Genomic DNA, 22,754 nt, shown 5'->3' with positions numbered 1-22,754 from the left:
CTTATTATTTTAAACAGTTAAATCATTTATCTGAAGCAGTATTCATAGGGAGTTTCTGGCTCTGAGTGTCTTCTCCCAGAAAGAGCGGATAGCATCAAGCAACATCCATGCTAAAAACACTTTGGACGTCACCATCATTGTTGCACTGCCCAGGAGCCCAACAAACAGAAGAAAAACTACTGAGAAAAAACAAAACTAATTTTAATTAGAAGAAAAAGACAAGAAAAGGAGGTGTTAAAGGGATTGTCCACCCAAATTTTTCAATTCTGTCATAATTTACACACTCATTTTAACTTAATTTCTCCTTTGGAACACAAAAGATGACATTTTAAAGAATCGATTGTAAAAATCGATTTTCCATGTCAAAAAACTTAACTTAACATTGAAATCATTCGCGCCAGACGCTCTATTCGCATTTGGTGTGAACGCAGCATAAGAGGTCACTTTCGATGTCACTGGGTCTTATAGGCGCGTAAAATTGCTGGTATTTTCTGTCTAGCTTTCGCAACGCATACTGCACTTTCGGAGTTCTTTATTTTCTTTTTCTGCTTGTTTGTGAGTTTTGTTACATCTATATTTTTTAATTGTTTAATTATTTTAATTAGTGTACATATTTGGTTAAAATCGATTCCCTATTTTCATTTTTGAAACTTTTTTTGGTTTGGTCCGATCGATTGTGCAATCGATTTTCGAACTAAAAGTGACAGCCCTAATGTATATATATACCTGTACTCTGTGTGTGTGTGTTATATTTTATATATATATCAGTGTTGTGGGTAACGCGTTACAAAGTAACGCGTTAGAGTACTCGAATTACTTTTTTCCTGAAATGTGTAACTTAACGCGTTAGTTTCGTGCGCAAGTAATCAGTAACTTCGTTATTTAAAAAAAAAAAAGTAATCCATTATTTTAAGGAAAGGAAAATCCCGACTGCAGCCTGCTTTTTGTCAGACAGTAGGCCTAGGTCTACTGTGCCACTTGCGGATGTATCAGCGGAGCCGAAGCTCTGTGATCGTAAAGTCAATGGCTGTGATACGTATGTGCCCTGCGCCTGACCCTGTGTGTGTGTGGGGTTTTTTTTTTTCGAACTCCCGGCAAGATGGCAGAGAGGACAGCGCTTGGTTTATGGACTGTGTTAAAGCGAATTTAGGCTTGTGACTGTGAGTGACACTTTAATAATAATTAGTTCGGCTATTTAGCGATTTGTCATTTGCCTGTGTGGCAGTGAAGGATTTAATTCGGTTTGTTATCATTTTTGTTTGACAGGCAGCTGTTAATTTCTGTTAGATCGTTGGCTGGCTGGTTGTTCATCATTTCTAAATGGATTTAAATCTGCAAGCCTGTTTAAGGTTGTGTTTACAAGTAAGCATACTTGTACTTTGCTGCATTATTTAAAGTTAAAGAAAAATCAGGAGTTATCTTGTGGTGCTCATAATATACAGTAGCCTAGGCTACCCGGGCTGGGTAACGTTATGTGCGAATTTTGATTAATAATATGTTCTGTGATAATAAATAAATAAAAACGCCATGTGGAATAGCCTATTGCTGACTGTCTTTCCTGTTATTGTTATCCTGCAGTGGTAATTTAGTCGGATGACTGACGTTATTCATTGTCGGGAGTCACGACTTCTAGGTGCATTTAAAGGGGCCGGGGGCTGTGTCTGTCATGTGTGAGCCGCTGCAAACGGCTTTTAATTTTTGGTAACGCATGAGTACTCTAACGCGTTACTTTTATGAAAAGGTAAGGCTGTATCATAACTGATTACTTTTAATTGATGGTAACGTTTTAACCTAACTAACTACTTTCCAAAGTAACTATACCCAACACTGATATATATATATATACACACACACACACACAGTACAGACCAAAAGTTTGGAAACATCACTATTTTTAATGTTTTTGAAAGAAGTTTCTTCTGCTCATCAAGCCTGCATGAAAACTGAAAAAAATTTACTATTGTGATATATTATTACAATTTAAAATAATTGTTTTTAAATGTATTATACTTTAAATTATCATTTATTTCTGTGATGCAAAGCTGAATTTTTAGGATCATTATCACATGATCCTTTAGAAATCATTCTAATATGATGATTCATTATCAAAGTTGGAAACAGTTCTGCTGCTTAATATTTTTTCAGAACATGTGATACTTTTTTAGGATACTTTGATGAATAAAAAGTAAAAAAAAAGTAAAAAAAAAAAAAAAAAAAAAGAGGCTATGTTTTTAAAATATAAATATTTTGTAATAATATACACTACTGGTCAGTGATTTTTTTTCTTTCTTTTTTTAAATAAAATCAATACTTTTATTCAGCAAGGATGTGTTAAATTGATAAAAAGTGATAGTAAAGAAAATATATTATTAGAATATATATTATTAGAATTTTTTTTTTATTTTGAATAAATGCAGTTCTTTTTAACCTTTTATTCATCAAATATATTAGACAGCAGAACTGTTTCCAACACTCATAATAAATCAGAATATTAGAATGATTTCTAAATGATCATGTGATAGACTGGATGTTACATGTGACACTGAAGGCTGGAGTAATGATCCTGAAAATTCAGCTTTGCATCACAGGAATAATTTTTTTTTAAAGTATATTCAAATAGAAAACTATTATTTTAAGTTGTAATAATATTTCACAATATTACTGTTTTTTCTGTATTTTTGATCAAATAAATGCAGGCTTGATGAGCAGAAGAAACTTCTTTCAAAAACATTAAAAATAGTAATGTTTCCAAACTTTTGGTCTGTACTGTATATATATATATATATATATATATATATATATATATTTTTATGTGTGCATGGCTCTTTGTCAGATTATTCTCACCTCTATGATCAGTTCATGCTCATTTCCCCATGGCCTGCTCGATGGCAGTCACAACTGCTTTGAACTTTGAATCCGAGTCAACAAATCCATCTCCATTCTGTCAAAGAAAATATTGGTCAAATGTAAGACATCAGATGTACACAGATGTACTTTGCCATATTATATTTTAGTAGCACACTGGTCAATCAAAAATACTGTTCTGTGCAATAGTTAAGAAATGTAACGAGAGTTACGATTGTAATTGCTGTTCTATGAGTTCTGGATGACCGCCAGAGGCAATGCATCACACTTAATGTTATCTCATCACTAGGGATGTGACGAGATCTCGGGGCATGAGAACATGGCGATATCCTCGCAAAACAATCTGCATTGTTTACATTACAGCTGCACGATTAATCATTTAAAGGAGCTTACATTTATTTGAAAGAAAAGTAAAATTTAATTAAATAAGCAGTTAACTCAAGCTAAAACATTCCACTGTGTCAGTGTTGCTAGGTAAGATGTTCTAAAAAGTCTATTTCAAAATACTACATAAACATCCCGAGCTAATACACAGCCGATTGCTTGTGACTTTTATCACTATATTGAGATTTTTCTTCTTCTCTTCATTGCGTCGCTTCCTGCCTTGTGCACCTGATAATCAAATTTTTTTACTCATTTTTCTTTTAGAAATGATACTTTAAGAGCACATAAAAATGGCAAAACTATTTTAACTGCGTGTGCCATGCAAATTGCGTTATGATGTATTATAATTACATCATGATGCAGAAAGTGTTTAAATTAGTCCAACATGACAGTGTTGTCAAATCGTATGGTCAATTTTATTTTATTCAAACACTATTTTAATCAGTTTGATGACCGATCAGTGCTAAAATTATGTTAACTGTCAGTAATTATTTAGCTTAAAGTCATCATGAAATCAATTTAAAAAAATTTAATGGAATACTGCAGTGTTTATTATAAATAATTTATCCGTGCACTTCATTATTATTTTTTAATTCATGTGCCCTCATAATCTTTAAATCAAAAAAATGAACCTCCCCTCCCCCTCAAAACGACTCATCTCTTCTGGTCATGAGCTATGGCGTAAGGGCGGAGCTATTGACGTGTCAGGTTCCAGGCATTCTAAATTGTAGATGGCAAAAATGCTTCTGTATGCTTTTTATATTTATATACAGTAAATTTAATATAATTAACTTGATTTTCTGCAGATATCAGCATGAATACATTTTATACAAGTTTAGTAAAGCAATAAGTGACTTACATTGTAGACATAATATTGCTTGTTATTGCTAAATTTTACTATTGAAAATAGTTCCAAACAAAGAGCACTGTTTTGCATCTCTGAGCAATGGACCGTGTTTACTTATTGAATGAATCAACGAATTGGTTGATAAAAACTATTAAGGGATTCATTCATTAACACCTCAAATGCTTTGTTCCTGAATGAATCAGCCGTTTAAATGAATCTGTTGAATCTCAATGACTCACTCAATAAGTCACTTGCTGCCACCTACTGGCGGTTTTAATTTCTACAATTGTTGTCATGCATAAATAATTTCAAATATCACTGTTCAACGTTTTATGTTAAAAAAGGAAACATTATTTGTGCATCTGTAACTGCAGGTTAAATGCATCCATGTCCCCTCTGAGATACATAAACTGTAAATATATCTAAATTCTATCTGAATGCTATAATGCAGATTCCAGACATGTTGTTGCATTCAAGCAATTGACGCTGAACTGCTGCTAATTTGAAAATGAAAGTAAAATGCGCATGGCTATTTAAAGTTAAGGAAAGCAAAGAAAAAGGGAGAAATTCAAACAAACTTAAAATGAACAATTGCTTTATGCCAAATTGCTGCGATTTCAAAGCGAAAGAAAAATGAGCACATCACTTTTACAAGCTATTTAAAAAGCTAAGGAAAGCGAGGAAAAGAAGGAAGACTGTAAAAAACTTTGAAAGTGAAAACAGTGAAAAAAGATTCATTCTTACCTTTTTTGAGTGCACCAACTTTTTGTTTACCTCCACCTCAAACCACCCTGTGCTTGAGGGTGTGCCCTCACCCGTCTGAGGATGATTAGAAAGATTTTTATAAGAGAACAATACGTTGAGCTTTTGTAGATTCACGTTTAACAATACATGTTTTAGTTTAAAAATTACAACATTATAAACAAATGACAATAATCAAAAAACATACAATCTCAAGTTCGCCTGGTAACTCATCCTCAAGCAAAGTCTTGAGTTTGATGAACTGTTCACAAAACAGAAGAGACAGACATCATATAGTTGGACAAGATTCTCCCACAAGTTATGTTTGTTGTTGAGTTGATTATGTGGGTAAATAAAACTTACCTTGGGCCTGTACCCTCATCCACCACTAGGAGATGACAAACACACACACACAATTATTTAAATAACATTCACCTCATTGGTCAAACAGTCATTTGCATAGTTACTATGTTTTTTAATCTATCCGTTTCTGAAAAGAGAGATCCAGTGAATGAGGAATGCGTTTATTTAGATTAACCTAACGGATTCCAAACTTTTAATATACAAGACAAGGCTCGCGAACACATAAAGAGAAAAAGATTCGATCTATGCTGGAAACCAAACAATGCTGCTAAACAGAAACGCACGGGTGTTCGTGAGCAACACGAACAACAACAGCAAATCTGCCTGTTCATGTCGTGATCGTTGCCAGGCAAAAATTAAAAGAGCTTTAATCGATTTAGTTTTGTGTTTGTTTGTTTTTTTGTTTGTTTTTTTTTTCGAAAAAGCTCAATTTTGTAATAGTTTAAGTCAGTCATATTGATTCTTAAAAACGTTAAAAGGCGATTAGCTGAATTGAGCCTCAACAGCGAGGCAAAATAAACAGCACAACAACCTACCAGTAAATGATATGAACTTTGACGGTCATGCTGCTGTTCTTGCCTGGATCAAGCGGTGGTTGTGTTGTGGCGAGTGCAGACGCTGAACTGAGCGAATTACTTTCGCTTCTGGAAAATAAATGCTATGTCCTGGACTGTTATGAAAGATTTGAGGCTGAGCAGCAGCTCTCGCGAGATTTCAAGTGGCGCAGCTCTCGATCTTATGTAACTTACTTAGCAAAAAGGACATTTTCAGTAGTTATACAATTATGTCAGTTTATTTGCAATCATCCGGTCACTTTCTTAACAGACAGTTTAGGACATTTTATTCTGCAGTAAATGGACGCGACTTGAAATGGTATTCTTCAGTTCGGTTTCCTGAATAGGTCCGTTGTACATGTGATAGTGATCAGTCATTATTACATAAATACCATATAAGTTAAATTACTTTTTACCAACAATTTCTTGAAATAAACAAAATTTCACTTGACAAATAGTATTTAAAACCCCATATAAGGCACCCTGAAGTGTTGACATTCATGTGCCTCATAGCAACAGTCTCGGGGGAGTTTCTGCAACTAGCCAAGCAGGTTTCACAGAATAAGCTGTTCTCTACACTTAGGCAATCTGAAACATCAGAACAACTTGTCTTTTGAGATTCTTTCTTATGGAAGATTTATACATCCAAACTTTGCAAGCAATAAGTGATTTAAGGTATTATATGAGTGAATACATTCGTTTAATATTATTAATGACTTAAATGTTGAATAAACACTGTTATCATAAACATTAAGACATGCAGACTAATCATTATTGCCTCTAATCTCTGTGCCAGAGTTCTTGTGCTGTCTTTTGGATGGTGGCAGCAGTTGCGCAGGTAACTCATGAGGGAGCCCAAAGCCCTCCAACTTTACCTCAATGAGATGGCCGGCCAAAGCAAACTCTTCATCATCTAACATGCCATCATGGTCCACATCTGCGAGCTTCCAGATTCGTCCTAGAACTGAGCTGGGTAGATGAGTGCTCATCATCCAGCCCTTCACTTTAGACCCACTCAGCTTTCCCTCATGAGGCGAGAGGCTGTAAAAGATCTCATCGTACTTTGGTTTATATTTTGATACCACCCATTCTTCACCCGAGACATGATCATTTCCTCCATTGGATCCATAGTTATTAAATGAGTTCCCCACAATAAAAGGTCCCATTTGTGACCCTAGAAAAGGTCCTCCTTGCACTAAAAGTAGGTCAGCTGTTTCTTCTTCTTGGTGCAGAAGAGGCATTAGCTTGGCTGTGTCAGTGTTTAGGAGCTCATCCAGCTCTGCTAAGAGCTTAGGCTTGAAGGTTTTAAACTTGAAATCATGACTCATGAGTCGATCCTGTGTGGGAGGTAAGAATTAAGAAGCTTATCAGACAGATATCATATATGTTTGCTCAATTTAAACTCATACATATAGTAGTGGCAGAATATGGATTTCATAATGTCCATGCTTGATTGTAAATTATCTGGACACCTGCATCTTGGCACAGTCTGGAAAATCTCCAGGTGAAATCTGATATCTCTGTTGGATTCTTGAATAGATGATAGGAAGGTCATAGATTAGATCTCTCTTCTTCCTTTCTCTGCAGAAAACTAAAGGCATTTCTTCTTTTAGAGAGCTAATGATATAAGCATGGGCCTGTGGGTGAGGAAAAGAAATAAGAGAAGCCAGATTAATGATTTCAATTGACTAAAACAAAAGAAGGAGGTGGATGCTGATTAATTTCACATTTACTACATTAGACACAAAGTGTATTTTGTTTTCCCAAAAAGAAACCTTTCAAACATTTTATATGCTGTGACCTTCAAGAGAATCACATTTGCATTCTTAAATAAAAGCACATGTTGTGTAGAAGAGAAACGGCATATTAAGAGATGGAGAAAATTTCAATTCTGTCATTTACACGCCCTCATGCCATTCAAAATCCCTAAGACTTTAGTTTATCTTCGAAAACAACAAATGAAGATATTTAAAGATATGAAGAGATATGTAAGGATATAAATTTTAAATATATAATTGAATTGACACTCTTATTCACATGCAAACATAATTTTTTTTCCAGTTTGTTTTATTTGAAACGGGAGGTTCCATTGTTAATCAAAAAAACGTAATAAAGTTGAGTTTAAATCACATCATGATTTGCTACGTTATATCAGTAGTCAGTGTAAGTGGTATGTGGATGTGTCATAATTATTTTTGATTCATTTTCCTAGAAGAGAAAGACTGTTGTTGAATGTGGATGTGTCATAATTATTTTTTCTTTTCTGTTTTCTAGAAGAGAAAGACTGTACAATGACAACTTTGTCAACGTTTCTGAATACACTAGCATATAGATGACCTCAAAAATGGTTTGAAAGTTATTGAAGTTCACTTGTGATTTCATGAAACCAAATCTCACCCTCACAAGTCGTGCTCGCTTCACCAGATCATTGAGTTTTCTCAGTGCAGAATTTCGTGGCAGTTTCTGAATTTCTGCAAAAAGGTCTTCCTCTTCTTGCTCAAACAGTTTTCGATTGTCTGTCATGCGCATTGGAGAAGACCAAAAGGAGCCAACGTAGACCCTCAGAACCTCTGGTGTGCAGAACACCTTGCCAAGTGACCACATGAGTGCCCCATAGACTCGCATCAGCTCCTGGGAGTCCACCATGTCAGCCTTGTTGAGCACCACTCTGAGCTTGTCCTCATTGCCTCGCAATGCCATTATAGTGTGTGAAAACTCATCAGAGATTTCTAGTTTGTGTGCATCACACAAGAGGATGATGCGGTCAACATGCTCTGCAAACCAACGGATGACCGCTGGAAAGTCATACCCTGAAAGAACAATAAGATGTTGAAGAAATTCACAGGTGTTGGATCAGATATATGAAACACTTTAGTGTCATATAACGCGCACCACAAGACAAAAGGTTTCAAAGGTTTTTTTGCAGTGATGCCATAGAAGAACTATGCCTAAGAAGATTTCAGTGAATGGTGAAGAACATTTTAATAATCTGAATTACTGTTTCCACTATAAAGAACCTTCTGAAAGGTTCCATCAAAGTCACCTTTATTTATATAGCGCTTTAAAACAAAATACATTGCGTCAAAGCAACTGAACAACATTCATTAGGAAAACAGTGTCAATAATGCAAAAAATGATAGTTAAAGGCAGTTCATCATAGATTCAGTTATGTCATCTCTGTTCAGTTAAATAGTGTCTGTGCAATTATTTGCAATCAGGTCAACGATATCGCTGTAGATGAAGTTCCATGGATGTTAAATGTTCTTTGTGGAAACACAGCTGCCAAATATGTTTTGTTGAGTGTACTTAAACATTAAGTATAAAAGACGGCTTAGGTTGCATATTATGATTTGCATGACTTCCAGCACTATTTAGGACACTTTGTACCTCTGCTCATTTTGCGTTTGGCCACAGACAGAATCCCTGGTGTGTCAATGATGCTGATACTCTCCAGGACTCGGTTAGGCAGATGCACACACTGAAACCTGAAAAAGTTTAATTCACATTCGGTATCTTTCAAACTGACATAACATGGGAAAAAAACCCATCCACAGATGCTCCCTTAAAGGGATGCAGTCAGCTGAGCCAAATAATGATGCATTAGCTAATGTTTTCCTCTCTTGGCCATGTCCACCCTTTCACAGGAGTGATTTCTGCTGGCGGAGACATTTTGACTCTTTCAGTCCAAGTTCAACATAGCTCTCCCCCTGTGATTTGTATTTCTTCTTATTGCATTATTGCTTCTGTCTCACTCACCGATTGAGGAAGGTTGTTCCAAAAGAGCTGAGTTTGCGGAACGGTTTGTCGGGATCAACAGTTAAAGCATTGCCATGAATAATTCCTTCAATCTCTCCATGCATTATGGCAGTGAAACTGTCAGTTGTGGGCTCTGGGCCTATTCGGCTTCCTGGATACTCTTGTTCAAGAAGATATCTGTCGACACATACAGTAAGAGACAAATTGGGGTGAAAAATGATCCAGACATTTCTTAAGAGATTACAGATTACCTGGATACAGATAGGATTTATAATTAATCTTAATGCTATTATGAAACCTTCATTTTGTCAATAATTGTAATAATCCAGTGAGATTTTTGTTTGCAGAAGGAGTCTGACAACAGCCAGTGCTCCACACAGAGATCTGATCTCATCATCATCATCAGTCTGTCTGGAATAACATGAAGAAACAGAACAAACTGAGACAGAATAAATCAAGAAGAACTGTGGCAATGTCTCCAAATGTGCTTCGAGTGACAGACTGAATGATGATGAGATCAGATCTCTGTGTGGAGTACTGGCTGAAATGGCCAAATGAATTTTTGGAAATGTAAATTGATATTTCCTACTGAAACACTACAGCAAAATATAGAAATTACTGAATCAAAAACCACCACTGTATAATGCTAGTATGCTTTTACTTTTATGCAGTCAATTGATTAACTGACATGTAACAAACTTTTGAAGTTAATTTGTATAGCACTTATTATTGTGTATACTGTTCTGAAGCTAGATTTCATTATTGCAGTGTTCACCTGATAAATGTGGTCTTGCCTGTAGAGCACTGACCCACCACTAATATCATGGGCTTGTTGTCAAAATCTGCATCTTCAAGGCTTGATGAGTGGAATTCTGAGAATTCATAATACTTCTCCAGCGGGAGCAGTTTTTGTCGGTAAAGGGTCTTCAGAGCTTCAGTAACTGTATGAACTTCCTTAAGACATTTACCACCTTTGTTCTTCATTTCTTTGCCAGCCATTGAGCCGCTGCACTTCAGTAGAGATTTTGCCTTTGTACGTGTGGTTGTTGACATTTAGTTTGTTGCAGGTATCTTGGCATGTTAGAAGGAAGAAATCCCAAGATTATAAACATTGTGGTTTACCAATGCAAGACACAGAGCACAGCTGCATTTAAATCAGTCAAAGTCAAAGTCATAAAACCCAAGTACATAATAGTGTAAGAATGACTGCACAGGTTTAAAGTGGTTTCAAAAACTACTCAAACTACTGGCCCAAATCCATCTGACCATATATTAAACAATGCACTGTTTAACTATGAATTATTAACCAAATATAGCATTTAACATCTTATACTGCATGCTTTCAGAGATCACATTTAGCAAATAAAATGTAGCTGGACTCACTTTGACAGCGCTGTAGAGCTGAACAGATGTGCTCTTAGTGGTTACCCTAGGCACATCTGTACAACAGAGGGGAGTAGCCTGCTCTTTCTCAGGACTCTCTCAGATTTGCCTGATGGGAAGAAAGTGGTCCAAGTGGGTGGAGTGAGACATATGAAACATTCAGAAATGATAGTGTCATGGCATCTGGTGTCTGGATCTTAGCCTCAGAGCTCAAAAACATGCATGTTGATATGGTCCCAGAGCCCATGAATGGGTTTAAAGGACAAAAACACTGAGGGTGGACACCAGACTGTGGGGATTATTTCAAATTACTTCATAACAGAGACATGCACATCTACATACATTGTTTTATTAGATTTTGTAATGCAATAAATTGCAAAAACACTGTTATGAAAACCGTTATCAACAGCAATAATTACAGTGCTTAGACAATGATGGGAAGCAGATCTTGTTTTAAGATTAAATTTCAAAAGCAATCTATCGTTCTAAAAGTAGAATTAGTTCATTTATTTACAGCAATAATGGTTACTGCATGATTAACAAAACTAAACACACACACTTAAATTAGTCATATTAAAAATTTAGAAAGATAGCTAAACAAATTATAAACTTAATGCTTAAGCCATATCTGGAGCTCTTACCCGTTTACAGCCAGATGGGATTTTCTTCATGGATGCAACGGCAATTGTAGTTTATCACATCTCTTCTTCCTTTTTAGTCAAATTGCACTCATTAAAAGTTGAGGTATTCAATTTAAGTATTGTATTTGTAGGTTTTAGATGGTGGTGGTTTGTAGAGGTCTATTGTGTGCAGAGATCCAATGTAATATAAAGACAAATCTCCTCCTCCCCAGTAGAAACTGCAAAGCTGTAAGCATCGCCAACCATTTTCCACGCCTGTTCAACTCTGTTAAACAGTGCGTCCCTATAGTTCTATCTTCTTATATTATATGTAATTTACCGAGATATAAAGGAGAGGTCTGAGTAAGTCTTTTAATCATTAGGCCTTTACTGAGATTATGATGGTAAAAAGATCAATCAGTTGTCATATACTTTACTATCAAATTGTTCTCACAACAGTTCAATAGACTTTGATTTACACTGAACAAAATTATAAATGCAACACTTCTTCATTTTTCATGAGCTGAACAAAAATATCTAAGACTTTTTCTATGTACACAAAAGACCTATTTCTCTCAAATGCTGTTTGCAAATCTGTCTAAATCTTTGTTAGTGAGCACTTCTCCTTTGCAGAGATAATCCATCCACCTCACAGGTGTGGCATATCAAGATGCTGATAAATATGATTATTGCACAGGTGTGCCAGGCTGGCCACAATAAAAGGCCAATCTAAAATGTGCAGCTTTATCACACAGCACAATGCCACAGATGTCGCAAGTTTTGAGGGAGCGTGCAATTGGCGTGCTGACTGAATGTATAAACTTGTGTTTACAATTTGGTTCAGTGTAATTTCTCCACATTTATCTGCTACAAATTAAGGTTGAATCCAAACTGTGTAAATCAATACCAAGTAAAAAGAATGCTTTTGTTATAACTTCCTCCATGTAAGATGATTTGTGACATTTATGGAAATCAGTTTGAATTTTGTACATGCATTTTTATTTATTTTTATTTTATACCGACCCTCATCATTCCCTTCCACCCATTTCATTTTAGGAATTCCATTGAAAATTGAGAAGAAACAAAAAAAGTAAATTCATTTGAATTATTACATCATTATATAAGTTGCATAATCACATGTGTAAAAAATCAGCAATGGTATGTAAAGCAGATTTGTTAAGATCAACGGGTAAACAAACCTATGTCACTTTTACCTTAAACATTTTTTCAACAAAATGCTCTTGTAAATGCAGTTTGGTTGCCCTCTGCTGGTATACCAATTCAAACACATTCAGTTTTTAGGCAGATTCAGATTTGAAATATTTTAAATATTCAGCCACATTATTATAAAATCCTGCTAATTTTAAAACACATTTATACCAGGAACATGCAAATGATACTCGTTAACAAAATGGGTTCAATTACAAATGATTTCTAGTCCTGTAAAAAAAAAACAGCACACGGCTGAAATTAAAATCAGAAAATAAATAAATTTATTAATTAGTAATAATAGATGAATAAAGCACTCTTGGAGACACGCAACAGTTTGTACGTTTTGTTCAATTAAATGAATCGGTTCTCCGAATGAACTGAATCGAAGAACGAACCGCTCATCATTACTCCCCGCGCTCTCTAACGGCTTTTCCGCGCTATTAGCATTTAAGTAGTTAGCAAAATTTTGAGGGGACACGCAGCTAGCTTGGTAAAGACATAAATATTGATTTTTAAACAATTAAATAGGCTTGTTTATTTTACTTTTATACCACATGCGATTTGTATTTTATATGATGACGTTATTTTACCTTCCGACCCAGAAATTATCAGCTGTTTATCTTTAGGGGAAAATGCTTTAACCTGTTAAAATGACATCGTTTTACCTTAATTTCCGTTAGTTCAAAAACATGAAAATATCTGCTTTTCGAATTGGCTCGCGAGACTGTTATTTAAATGTTTTTACGTTTTTGGCCGAAATTGATATTTATATTAAACCGTGGTTCTTTAAAAAACTGATTTGCTGAATTTCTTTATGTATACTTATGATTTTTTTCTGAATTTCATTTCTAGTCTGAGCCACAGGGACTCGATTGAGCTGTTAATGGAGGTGGATGATTCTTCAGCCCAGAGTCTGTCTCTGCTCTCATCCTCCAAGAATGTGTCCAGAGATTCGACCAACACCATACCACCACCATCAAAGTCAGAACTGTGGCCAGACGCCATGTCTGATTCAAGTAAGAAAAACAGCAAGTTTAATCTATGTGCTCTTCGTGTTTTGTGTTTTTCTGCATGTTCAAAATGACAATTTATGCCTTTCTCATTTGATACAGAAAGCAGACAGACTTCTACACCCTCTCCATCATCCTCTGTCTGTCCTGAAGCAGAGCTCGAGTGTCGGACACCTGTGGGCTCAGGGAAGAGAACAAGAGTCTCTGTGAATAAGTGCCGTGTTCGCAGGAAAGAATTGAAAACATCCAGTGCACTTAAAACACACCTCTTGATCCACAGACAGGATGGGCCTCATTTCTGTGGTGTCTGTCAGAGAGCATTTAAACTCCATCATCAGCTGTAAGTATCTCACATGCTGGCACCGGACTGATTCAGTTATGATCACTGATTCTCTAGATCAGAGGTTTTCATCAGGGATTCAGGGACTCCCAGGGGCCACAAGGGAGTGCTAGTTGTCTGTGAAAAATGTAAAAGAAAACAAGAAAAGTAAAAAAACAAACAAACAAAAAAACCATAATATAAGGACAATTCACCCATAAATGAAATCAGTATCATCATTTACTTACTCTTAAGTTTAGGGTTCACCAGACTCAGTCCTGGAGGTCCTGCAGAGTTTAGCTACAACTTGCCTCAACACACCTGCCTGGAAGTTTGAAGTATACCTAGCAAGACCTTGATTATCTTGTTCAGGTATGTTTGATTAGGGTTGGAACTAAACTCTACAGGACCAAGTTGGGTGACCCCTGCTTAAGTTGTTCCAAACCTGTATGCATTTGTTTTTTCTGCTGAACACAAAGGAATGTATTTTGATGAATGTGTATAACCAAACAACTTCTAGTCCCCATTGACTTCCATAGTATCTTTTTCATACTATAGCAGTACGTGGGGACCAGCAACCAGACTTTTTTTTTTTTTTTTTTTTTTTTTCAGCCGAAGAAATAAACTTGAGGATGAGTAAATGATGACAGAATTTCAATTTTTGGCCGAACTGTCCCTTTAAATGAAATAGGTGTCAATCGTGTGTCAGTCAAAAAAAAAAGAGGAAAATTAAAATATGTAATACATTTGATTTTAAATAAAAAACATTTTATTAAAATTATTAAACAAAAAGTAAGTGATTGAAATAATACATCTAATAGTACATTTCTGTAAAATGTAGAAATAATATGTAATAATGAAACTACAATAGAAACTATACATTTTCAAAATAATATTGTTCGTATATAATATAGTTTCGTTTAAATTTAAGAGTGGGAGTCCCTTGCAAGAGCATGTTTATAATTGACCGGCATAATCTAGCTAGAAATCATGTAAAAGGCTTGATAACAAAAAGGTTTGTTGTATAAGACACTACTCTCTTGACATATAAATTAGTTTAATGCACTTTTAAATTAGACTAATCTTTTATATTTTCTACAAATATTAATATTTTTATTATATTGCATTTTACTGTAGCTCCATGCAATGGGAAACAATACTGATTGGTGTGTAGTTTTCAACACCATCAGTTTTGTAAATTAAGCAAAATCAAATACCATTATATTGGTGACAGAATTAATGATTATATTTGCAAGGTACAAAATGAACATGTACATAGATGTACAAAATTGACCCAAAAATCCCTTGAGTGAGGGGGCCATCCATTTTTGAGCCCTGCTTACTATGGCAACCAGTGTAAATTTACTGGATATTTCTGAAAGAAAAAAAAAAGGAAATCAAAAACAGAGTGTGGGCAGTTGAAATTGGAATGGCAGTGTGTATAAAATCAGTTTTGTTTACATTTTATAACTGTGCCAGTGTCATTGCAGCACTTCTCACATGATGACCCACCACAAGAGAAAGAGCTATAACTGCACTCAGTCTGGCTGCCACAAAACCTATGATGACAAAAACTCCCTAAAACATCACTGTGCCTCTCGACACGGAGTCCACCTCATGTCTTCTTCCTCCTCCAGCCTCTCTTCCAACTATGACCTGCTGGCCTCAGCGTGGGAGCCAACGGTTAATCTAACTGCGTCCGACTACCACTTTACCTCTCAACCCAAGCCTGTTTCAGCTCCTGTGCTAAAGAATCCCAGTCATTCTGGAAAACTCTTTGGTTCTTATGACACAGGAGATCTTGGGATGGGGCACCATGCAGAAGATGCCCATCCCTCTCAGGTTCAAAATTCAACATGTCAAGAAAGCTGGACTTTAGAGTCTGCCAATGACTCTTATAAGGTAAAAGAAAGCAAGGAGATGCTTAACTCCACCCAGTGGACTCTGGGTACTGAAAAAAATCCAGTGGTTTCACGGAACCCATTTGATGTCCACGGTTTAGAAACCGGTTTCGATTTTCCTGAATCTTACCCAGAAGAATTGAAAGAGATGCTGTCATTTCAGCCTAACAGAGAGGCACCTACCACCAGCATGAGTTGCCCTGTGAGGCTGCGAGCTTCAGTTTCCTCCAAACAGCATTGTCCCATACTGCTGAAACACAGTCTGAAGGAGCCCAGACCTCCGAGCAAGTTAAAGCGTCGGCGCACATTTTCCAGTTTCAGTTATCCTGCTGAATTATACCCTGAACCAAGGAGTGATTTTGACCGTAATCTTGATGATCCTGTACTTGATTCTCCTCCTGCAACATTGACCAACAGTAGAAAGAGGAAGTCCTGCTCTAAGGATGTCCTGTCTGATGTTCCAACTCCTCCACTGCCTGTTCCTCAGCCCACTTGTCATAAACGTTCACGACCACGCTCTTCATACCTTGTCTCACCAAGTCAAGTGGCACTTGCATCCTTCAGCACTTACCTTGGAAAACAGTTTTTACAAAAGGTACACAAGATTGCACTTTTTCATATGCCATCGTAATCAGTGTTTTGATAATCAATGTTTTACATTTTATCATGTAGGAGCCCGTTTTAAAATCAACAGGAGAGGAACCGAAGGCTGGTTGCAGGTTAGAAAACGATCACACTGACTTGAGGGCAATTATGTACCTATATAATAGTTAAATGTAGTGGTCGACCGATATATTGCCAAGGCTGATTTATCGTACGATATTTTGCATTTTTCAAATATCGGCATTGGCCGATAAGTTTTTCTACTTGTCTGGTGTGTTCGAGGTGGGACTTTTATTTTGACAGTGCTGAGAAAGGCAGCGTCTGAGCACACACAGTGCTCACACTCTCTCTCTCTCTCTCTCTTGTTTGTCGTCGTCATTAACAGTTCTGTCTAATATGAATAGATGTCTGTCTAATAATCAGATAGAACTGTTAAAGGAATTAATGTATACAGAAAGTATTATAACGATTGCTTTTATATTATTAATAGAAAGGCAAACATAATACTTTCTTTTTTGCCGTCAGCATTAAGCAAATATGCATTTATTTCATTTAAACAAATCTTTGAATGACTAATGAACATTTAATTTCACAAACCTTGCAAACTCAGTCAAATCGAGTCGATCTTGTGAAGTGTGCATGTGTATCCAGCATGATCGCGTGTTCTCTGTGTGACGGTCGGCTCGTGTTAATTGAATGCGCACTTTATGCATTCGCACACTTTAATTTTCACTGTGTGCTGTATGTAAAATGACTGTTACCTTGGCTTTATTTGAAAAATATGATTCTCAATGCACACAAATTCCCAGATTGATTACAGTGGTTACTTAATTTTAATTATATTTTTATTAAATATTTATTTATTTGTGAAAAATACTTTGCCATCTAAAGTATGTTTATTTTACACATTTATTTTTTCATCCATTGTCAAATAATTTCAAATTTCTTAAATATGAATTAAAAAAAATATATACATATATACACACACACACACACACACACATACACATACTGTATATCGGCCATCGGCCCCCTGCTTTCCAAGATACCGGCATTGGCAACGGCAGTCAAAAAAAATAAAAAACTATATCGGTTGACCACTAGTTAAATGTAAAGTTTTAGAACACTGAAAAAGCATAAAGATATATATCAAAAGATAATTTTGGATTAAAATTGTTTTTTTTTTTTTTCATCACAATTGTATAATTTGCTGTTATTTTGTGGTTTCCACAACTGTGGGAAGACTATTGCAATTCAGTCTTTTATGTTACTTTTAAAGAGCTTTTTTGTCAGTTTTGGAGCATGACAGCTGCTAGTCACTAGAAAAGAGTGCCATGAAAGTTTATTTGTTTGTTTATGATTTAACGCTATGACAAATTACAAAATTCTCTGGAAAACTATTCCTTTGAAGAGTTGCTTTCACTGTGGTATTGTATGTTTGCTAGCAGACCTAACACAAGATTTTCAGCAGATCTATGAAAAATCAGTTGAGTTTACTCTGGTTTGTTTCTCTGTAGAACATATAAAAGAACTTCATCTGTTCGTAGAGCTCCATCGCAGCCCTCATGTTCTCAAGAAGTTGTTGGAACAAAGGAGGAACATGATTCACAATCATCCACCTCAACACTGGTGCTAACATTAACTCAAGTATTATTGTGATAAGCACAGTACTTACATTGAAACTTGTCTATTTTTTGTCACAGGATGATGGACAGAAGAGGGCTTCAGGACAAAAGTCCAAAGGAACAGACCTGTCCCCATTAATCATGCCTGTGTCTGTCCCAGTCTCTGCGACAAACATTTTTGGCCCCCAAGCTTCCACACAACAAGTAATGTTGTAGTAGATTATAATATAATACCAATATACATTGGATATGCCATGATGACTTGTTATCATTGTTCAGAGTTCAAAGTTTCTGTCTTCCCTAGGCCAAGAGGTCACAGACTCGTAAAGGTGCATCTAGGAGTTCTTGTCATCTTGACCCTTTAAACTGCCTCATCATCCCCAGTCCACCTCTGCCTCTACTATCTTCCCCACAATGCACAGATAATAAGGAAACCCAAGGTTTGCAGAGAAGCTGTGGCATAGGTGTTTACCCCAGCCAGCTGCGCTCGCCACAATATCTGGCAGACCACCCGCTGAGCCCTAGTTTTCATCCCCCACCGTACACCCCTCAGCCTATGCTGAGCCCTCTCCGTTCTGGGACAGGCCTCTATTCTAAAAATCTACCGCAAAATCTACCGCCATGCTCATCTCTACCCAGCACCTTTGGTGAGCACTAAACCCAGGATTTTAGCTTTGACTCGATGTCCAACCTATACAGGTGCTGGTCATATAATTAGAATATCATCAAAAAGTTGATTTATTTCACTAATTCCATTCAAAAAGTGAAACTTGTATATTATATTGATTCATTACACACAGACTGATATATTTCAAATGTTTATTTCTTTTAATTTTGATGATTATAACTGACAACTAAGGAAAATCCCAAATTCAGGATCTCAGAAAATTTGAACATTGTGAAAAGGTTCAATATTGAAGCCACCTGGTGCCACACTCTAATCAGCTAATTAACTCAAAACATCTGCAAAGCCTTTAAATGGTCTCACAGTCTAGTTCTGAAGGCTACACAATCATGGAGAAGACTGGCTGACAGTTGTCCAAAAGACGACCATTGACACCTTGCACAAGGAGGGCAAGACACAAAAGGTCATTGCAAAAGAGGCTGGCTGTTCACAGAGCTCTGTGTCCAAGCACATTAATAGAGAGGCGAAGGGAAGGAAAAGATGTACAAGCAATTGGGATAACCGCACCCTGGAGAGGATTGTGAAACAAAACCCATTCAAAAATGTGGGGGAGATTCACAAAGAGTGGACTGCAGCTGGAGTCAGTGCTTCAAGAACCACTACACAAAGACATATGCAAGACATGGGTTTCAGCTGTCGCATTCCTTGTGACAAGCCACTCTTGAACAACAGACAGCGTCAGAACCGTCTCAAGACAAAAAGGACTGGACTGCTGCTGAGTGGTCCAAAGTTATGTTCTCTGATGAAAGTAAATTTTGCATTTCCTTTGGATATCTGGGTCCCAGAGTCCGGAGGAAGAGAGGAGAGGCACACAATACACGTTGCTTGAGGTCCAGTGTAAAGATTCCACTGTCAGTGATGGTTTGGGGTGCCATGTCATCTGCTGGTGTTGGTCCACTGTGTTTTCTGAGGTCCAAGGTCAACGCAGACGTATACCAGAACGTTTTAGAGCACTACATGCTTCCTGCTGCTGACCAACTTTATGGAGATGCAGATTTAATTTTCCAACAGGACTTGGCACCTGCACACAGTGCCAAAGCTACCAGTAGCTGGTTTAAGGACCATGGTATCACTGTTCTTAATTGGCCAGCAATCTCCTGACCTTAACCCCACAGAAAGTCTATGGGGTATTGTGAAGAGGAAGATGCGATATGCCAGACCCAACAATGCAGAGGAGCTGAAGGCCACTATCAGAGCAACCTGGGTTCTCACAACACCTGAGCAGTGCCACAAACTGATCGACTCCATGTCACGCCGCATTGCTGCAGTAATTCAGGCAAAAGGAGCCCCAACTAAGTATTGAGTGCTGTACATGCTCATACTTTTCATGTTCATACTTTTCAGTTGGCCAAGATTTATAAAAATCCTTTTTTTGTATTGGTCTAAAGTAATATTCTAATTTTATAGAGATACTGAGATACTGAATTTGGGATTTTCCTTAGTTGTCAATTATAATCATCAAAATTAAAATAAATAAACATTTGAAATATATCAGTCTGTGTGTAATGAATGAATATAATATACAAGTTTCACTTTTTGAATGGATTTAGTGAAATAAATCAACTTTTTGATGAAATTCTAATTATATGACCAGCACCTGTATTTACTGATTAAGTTAACTTTTGTACAGAACTGAGAAAAATAAATAAATGCTTTTTATTGTAGCTCCAATTTCTTGCCAAATCATTTTAACTTTAAACCCCACAGATGGTGTCTCCTTCCCAATCGACAACACAGCAATCAACATACAGCCGTGAGTCTGTCATAAATTCTTTCATATTAAATTTAAGTTTTTAATTAGTCCACCAAGTTAGACTGATTATTACAGTTAAAAATTAGAATTAATTACCTAGATACAGATGATCATGCTTTTGTTTACATTTCTCTGTGTCCTTTAGAAGGATAAATGTGGGTTCACGGTTTCAAGCAGAGATCCCCCCAGTGCGGGACACGCTGTACATGCTGTATGAAGAACACCCCGCTCAACTTGTTTGGACTCCTTGGAAAGATCTCTCTACTAACACAGAAACACAACAGAGGGGTAAACACCAACACACACTCTTACTAAAAAAAAAATAGTTTAAATGAAGTCAAAATGATCAAGAATCACTGTGGCTGTGCCCAAGTTTCACAAAATGTAATCATCATACATTCAAATTTTACATAAGGTTGCAATTTACAACTTGTAGCCTTTTATTCTTTAAGAATGTGTAAAGGGTTAAAATGATCACACTTGGTCCTTTGTGTTTCAGTCAAAGAGCTGTTAGACATGTGCTGTTCCAGTTTGCTACCAGGAGGAGGCACCAACATTGAATTCGCTCTCCACTGCCTTCATGAAGTTCAGGGAAACATAATGGTGAGTTTATTCATCATACCGAGTGTGAAATTTATAGATATTTGTTTATTAAGGCTCACTTATTCAACTGTCAGGCAGCACTGGATTTAATCTTAATAAGAGGAGATTTTTGGACCTCCTGGCACCCTCTGAATGATTACCACTACACAGGTATAAACTCTTTACTGTATATCAAAATACATAAAGCATTCATAAGTCCTTCATGAACTTGATGTCACTCATTGTAATCGGCAGGGTCAGACCACTGGACAGTGCAAGAGATGAAAGTGTTCAAGAAAGCTCTGGTTGAACATGACAAGGACTTTCAACAGATTCATAATGTGGTATGAAACTTCAGAAAAAAAGTTATTTCTAAATGAATATTTCCATTTTTTTATGGCAAGGGTTGTCCCTCACTCAAATTCAATCTATGGGTCTTTTCCAATTTCACCATATACTGGTGGAAATCACACATTTAATAAGTTAGAATAATAGCACAAATTTGATGTATAATTCATATCCATAATAGAAATGATAATGGATGAATAACATACTGATAAGCAGTATTTTTGTGGTAAGGGGTTTGTTTAAATCCCTATAAAATTCCTTAAGAATGAGTCCCTTTTCCATCATTTTCGCATGGGTTTTGGATTAAACACCTGAAGAAAGGTCTATGGTTTTTACATGCTTAAGAAATTCTCTCTAAATATACTAAATTGATATTTGCTATGTAGATGCAGACAAAATCAATTGCCCAGTGTGTGGAATATTACTATAACATGAAGAAGCTGAAAAAGTTCAAGCAATGTGTCCGAGCCTCAAATAAAAAGGATGAAGGTGGAGAGATCTCTGTAAGTTTCATTTCAGTGAATGAAAACAAGATCGGCTAGAACATCTGAATATACATCATCTAAAAATATTTATTAAATTTGTCATGTACTGCTATTTTATAATTAAGGCATTCAAATTCTCAGAAGAGCACAAGTCTGAAAAGGATAATTTGGAACACAGGACAGAAGACAACAACTACTCAGAGTGAGTCGTGTGCCAGGTTAGAGACATATATATCAATATATGTGTGTGTGTAAAAAAACTCACTCAGAAAATATTTCATTTTGTGAAGTTAAGCTAAAAATAATACATTTATGACTATCCTGTCTTTCCTTCATAGTAATATTGGATATTTTTTGTACGTTATGGGATTTTTGTTCTAACCAGCTGTGACATGAATTCCATAATTCCATGAATAAATTTTAAAATGACATTAATTTTACCTTTAAATCCAGAGGTGTGAAGAGCCACAGTTCCCTCTCAGTGAGGATAGAAACTCCAGATGGTGGTTGGCTTGCAAGGACACAGGTCAGAGCAGAAGACTAAAGTGAACTCCATTTCTAATCTGTATTTCATAAAAATCCTTTATGAAGTGCTGAAGTGTTTTAGACTACAGTAAATAATCAACGCATTGTCCAGCGATTAATACGGACCTTTAAATTCTCATCAAAAGAACAGACAAATTAAAGTAGTTTTTGATGTTCACATTTTGAGAGGTGC

At 36.3% G+C, this 22,754-nt stretch overlaps 2 protein-coding genes and 1 pseudogene across 4 annotated transcripts; 1 reads left to right on the top strand and 2 right to left on the bottom strand.

The window, feature by feature from the left end:
• Positions 1 to 2,811: 2,811 nt before the first annotated feature.
• On the bottom strand, positions 2,812 to 5,885 carry LOC132140902 (selenoprotein W-like; annotated as a pseudogene).
• Positions 5,886 to 6,014: 129 nt separating this feature from the next.
• ehd2a (EH-domain containing 2a) lies at positions 6,015 to 11,700 on the bottom strand. Of its 3 annotated transcripts, XM_059549960.1 has the most exons (9): positions 11,535 to 11,700; positions 10,894 to 11,002; positions 10,286 to 10,581; positions 9,511 to 9,687; positions 9,142 to 9,239; positions 8,152 to 8,564; positions 7,227 to 7,391; positions 6,630 to 7,091; positions 6,015 to 6,342 (listed from the first exon to the last, which is right to left on the bottom strand). In XM_059549960.1, the coding sequence occupies exons 3-9, from the start codon at positions 10,561 to 10,563 to the stop codon at positions 6,334 to 6,336; spliced, it is 1,602 nt and encodes a 533-aa protein (XP_059405943.1). In that variant the 5' UTR covers positions 10,564 to 10,581; positions 10,894 to 11,002; positions 11,535 to 11,700; the 3' UTR covers positions 6,015 to 6,333. The 3 variants fall into 3 exon arrangements, with proteins under 3 accessions (XP_059405943.1, XP_059405941.1, XP_059405942.1); XM_059549958.1 differs by having other exon boundaries at positions 6,015 to 7,091; XM_059549959.1 differs by lacking the exon at positions 11,535 to 11,700 and having other exon boundaries at positions 6,015 to 7,091; positions 10,894 to 11,300.
• Positions 11,701 to 13,108: 1,408 nt separating this feature from the next.
• Positions 13,109 to 22,580, top strand: znf541 (zinc finger protein 541). Its single transcript, XM_059549001.1, has 16 exons — positions 13,109 to 13,215; positions 13,590 to 13,741; positions 13,838 to 14,075; positions 15,545 to 16,550; positions 16,628 to 16,674; positions 18,076 to 18,187; positions 18,262 to 18,387; positions 18,488 to 18,830; positions 20,576 to 20,621; positions 20,767 to 20,909; positions 21,121 to 21,224; positions 21,299 to 21,374; positions 21,459 to 21,547; positions 21,938 to 22,054; positions 22,162 to 22,238; positions 22,490 to 22,580. The coding sequence occupies exons 2-16, from the start codon at positions 13,609 to 13,611 to the stop codon at positions 22,578 to 22,580; spliced, it is 2,748 nt and encodes a 915-aa protein (XP_059404984.1). The 5' UTR covers positions 13,109 to 13,215; positions 13,590 to 13,608.
• Positions 22,581 to 22,754: the final 174 nt, after the last annotated feature.

This window comes from Carassius carassius, chromosome 5 (assembly GCF_963082965.1).
Source record: "Carassius carassius chromosome 5, fCarCar2.1, whole genome shotgun sequence".
Lineage (NCBI taxonomy): Eukaryota > Metazoa > Chordata > Actinopteri > Cypriniformes > Cyprinidae > Carassius > Carassius carassius.
The sequence above is the reverse complement of the archived record's forward strand: the minus strand, read 5'-3'. Positions and strand labels throughout refer to the sequence as shown.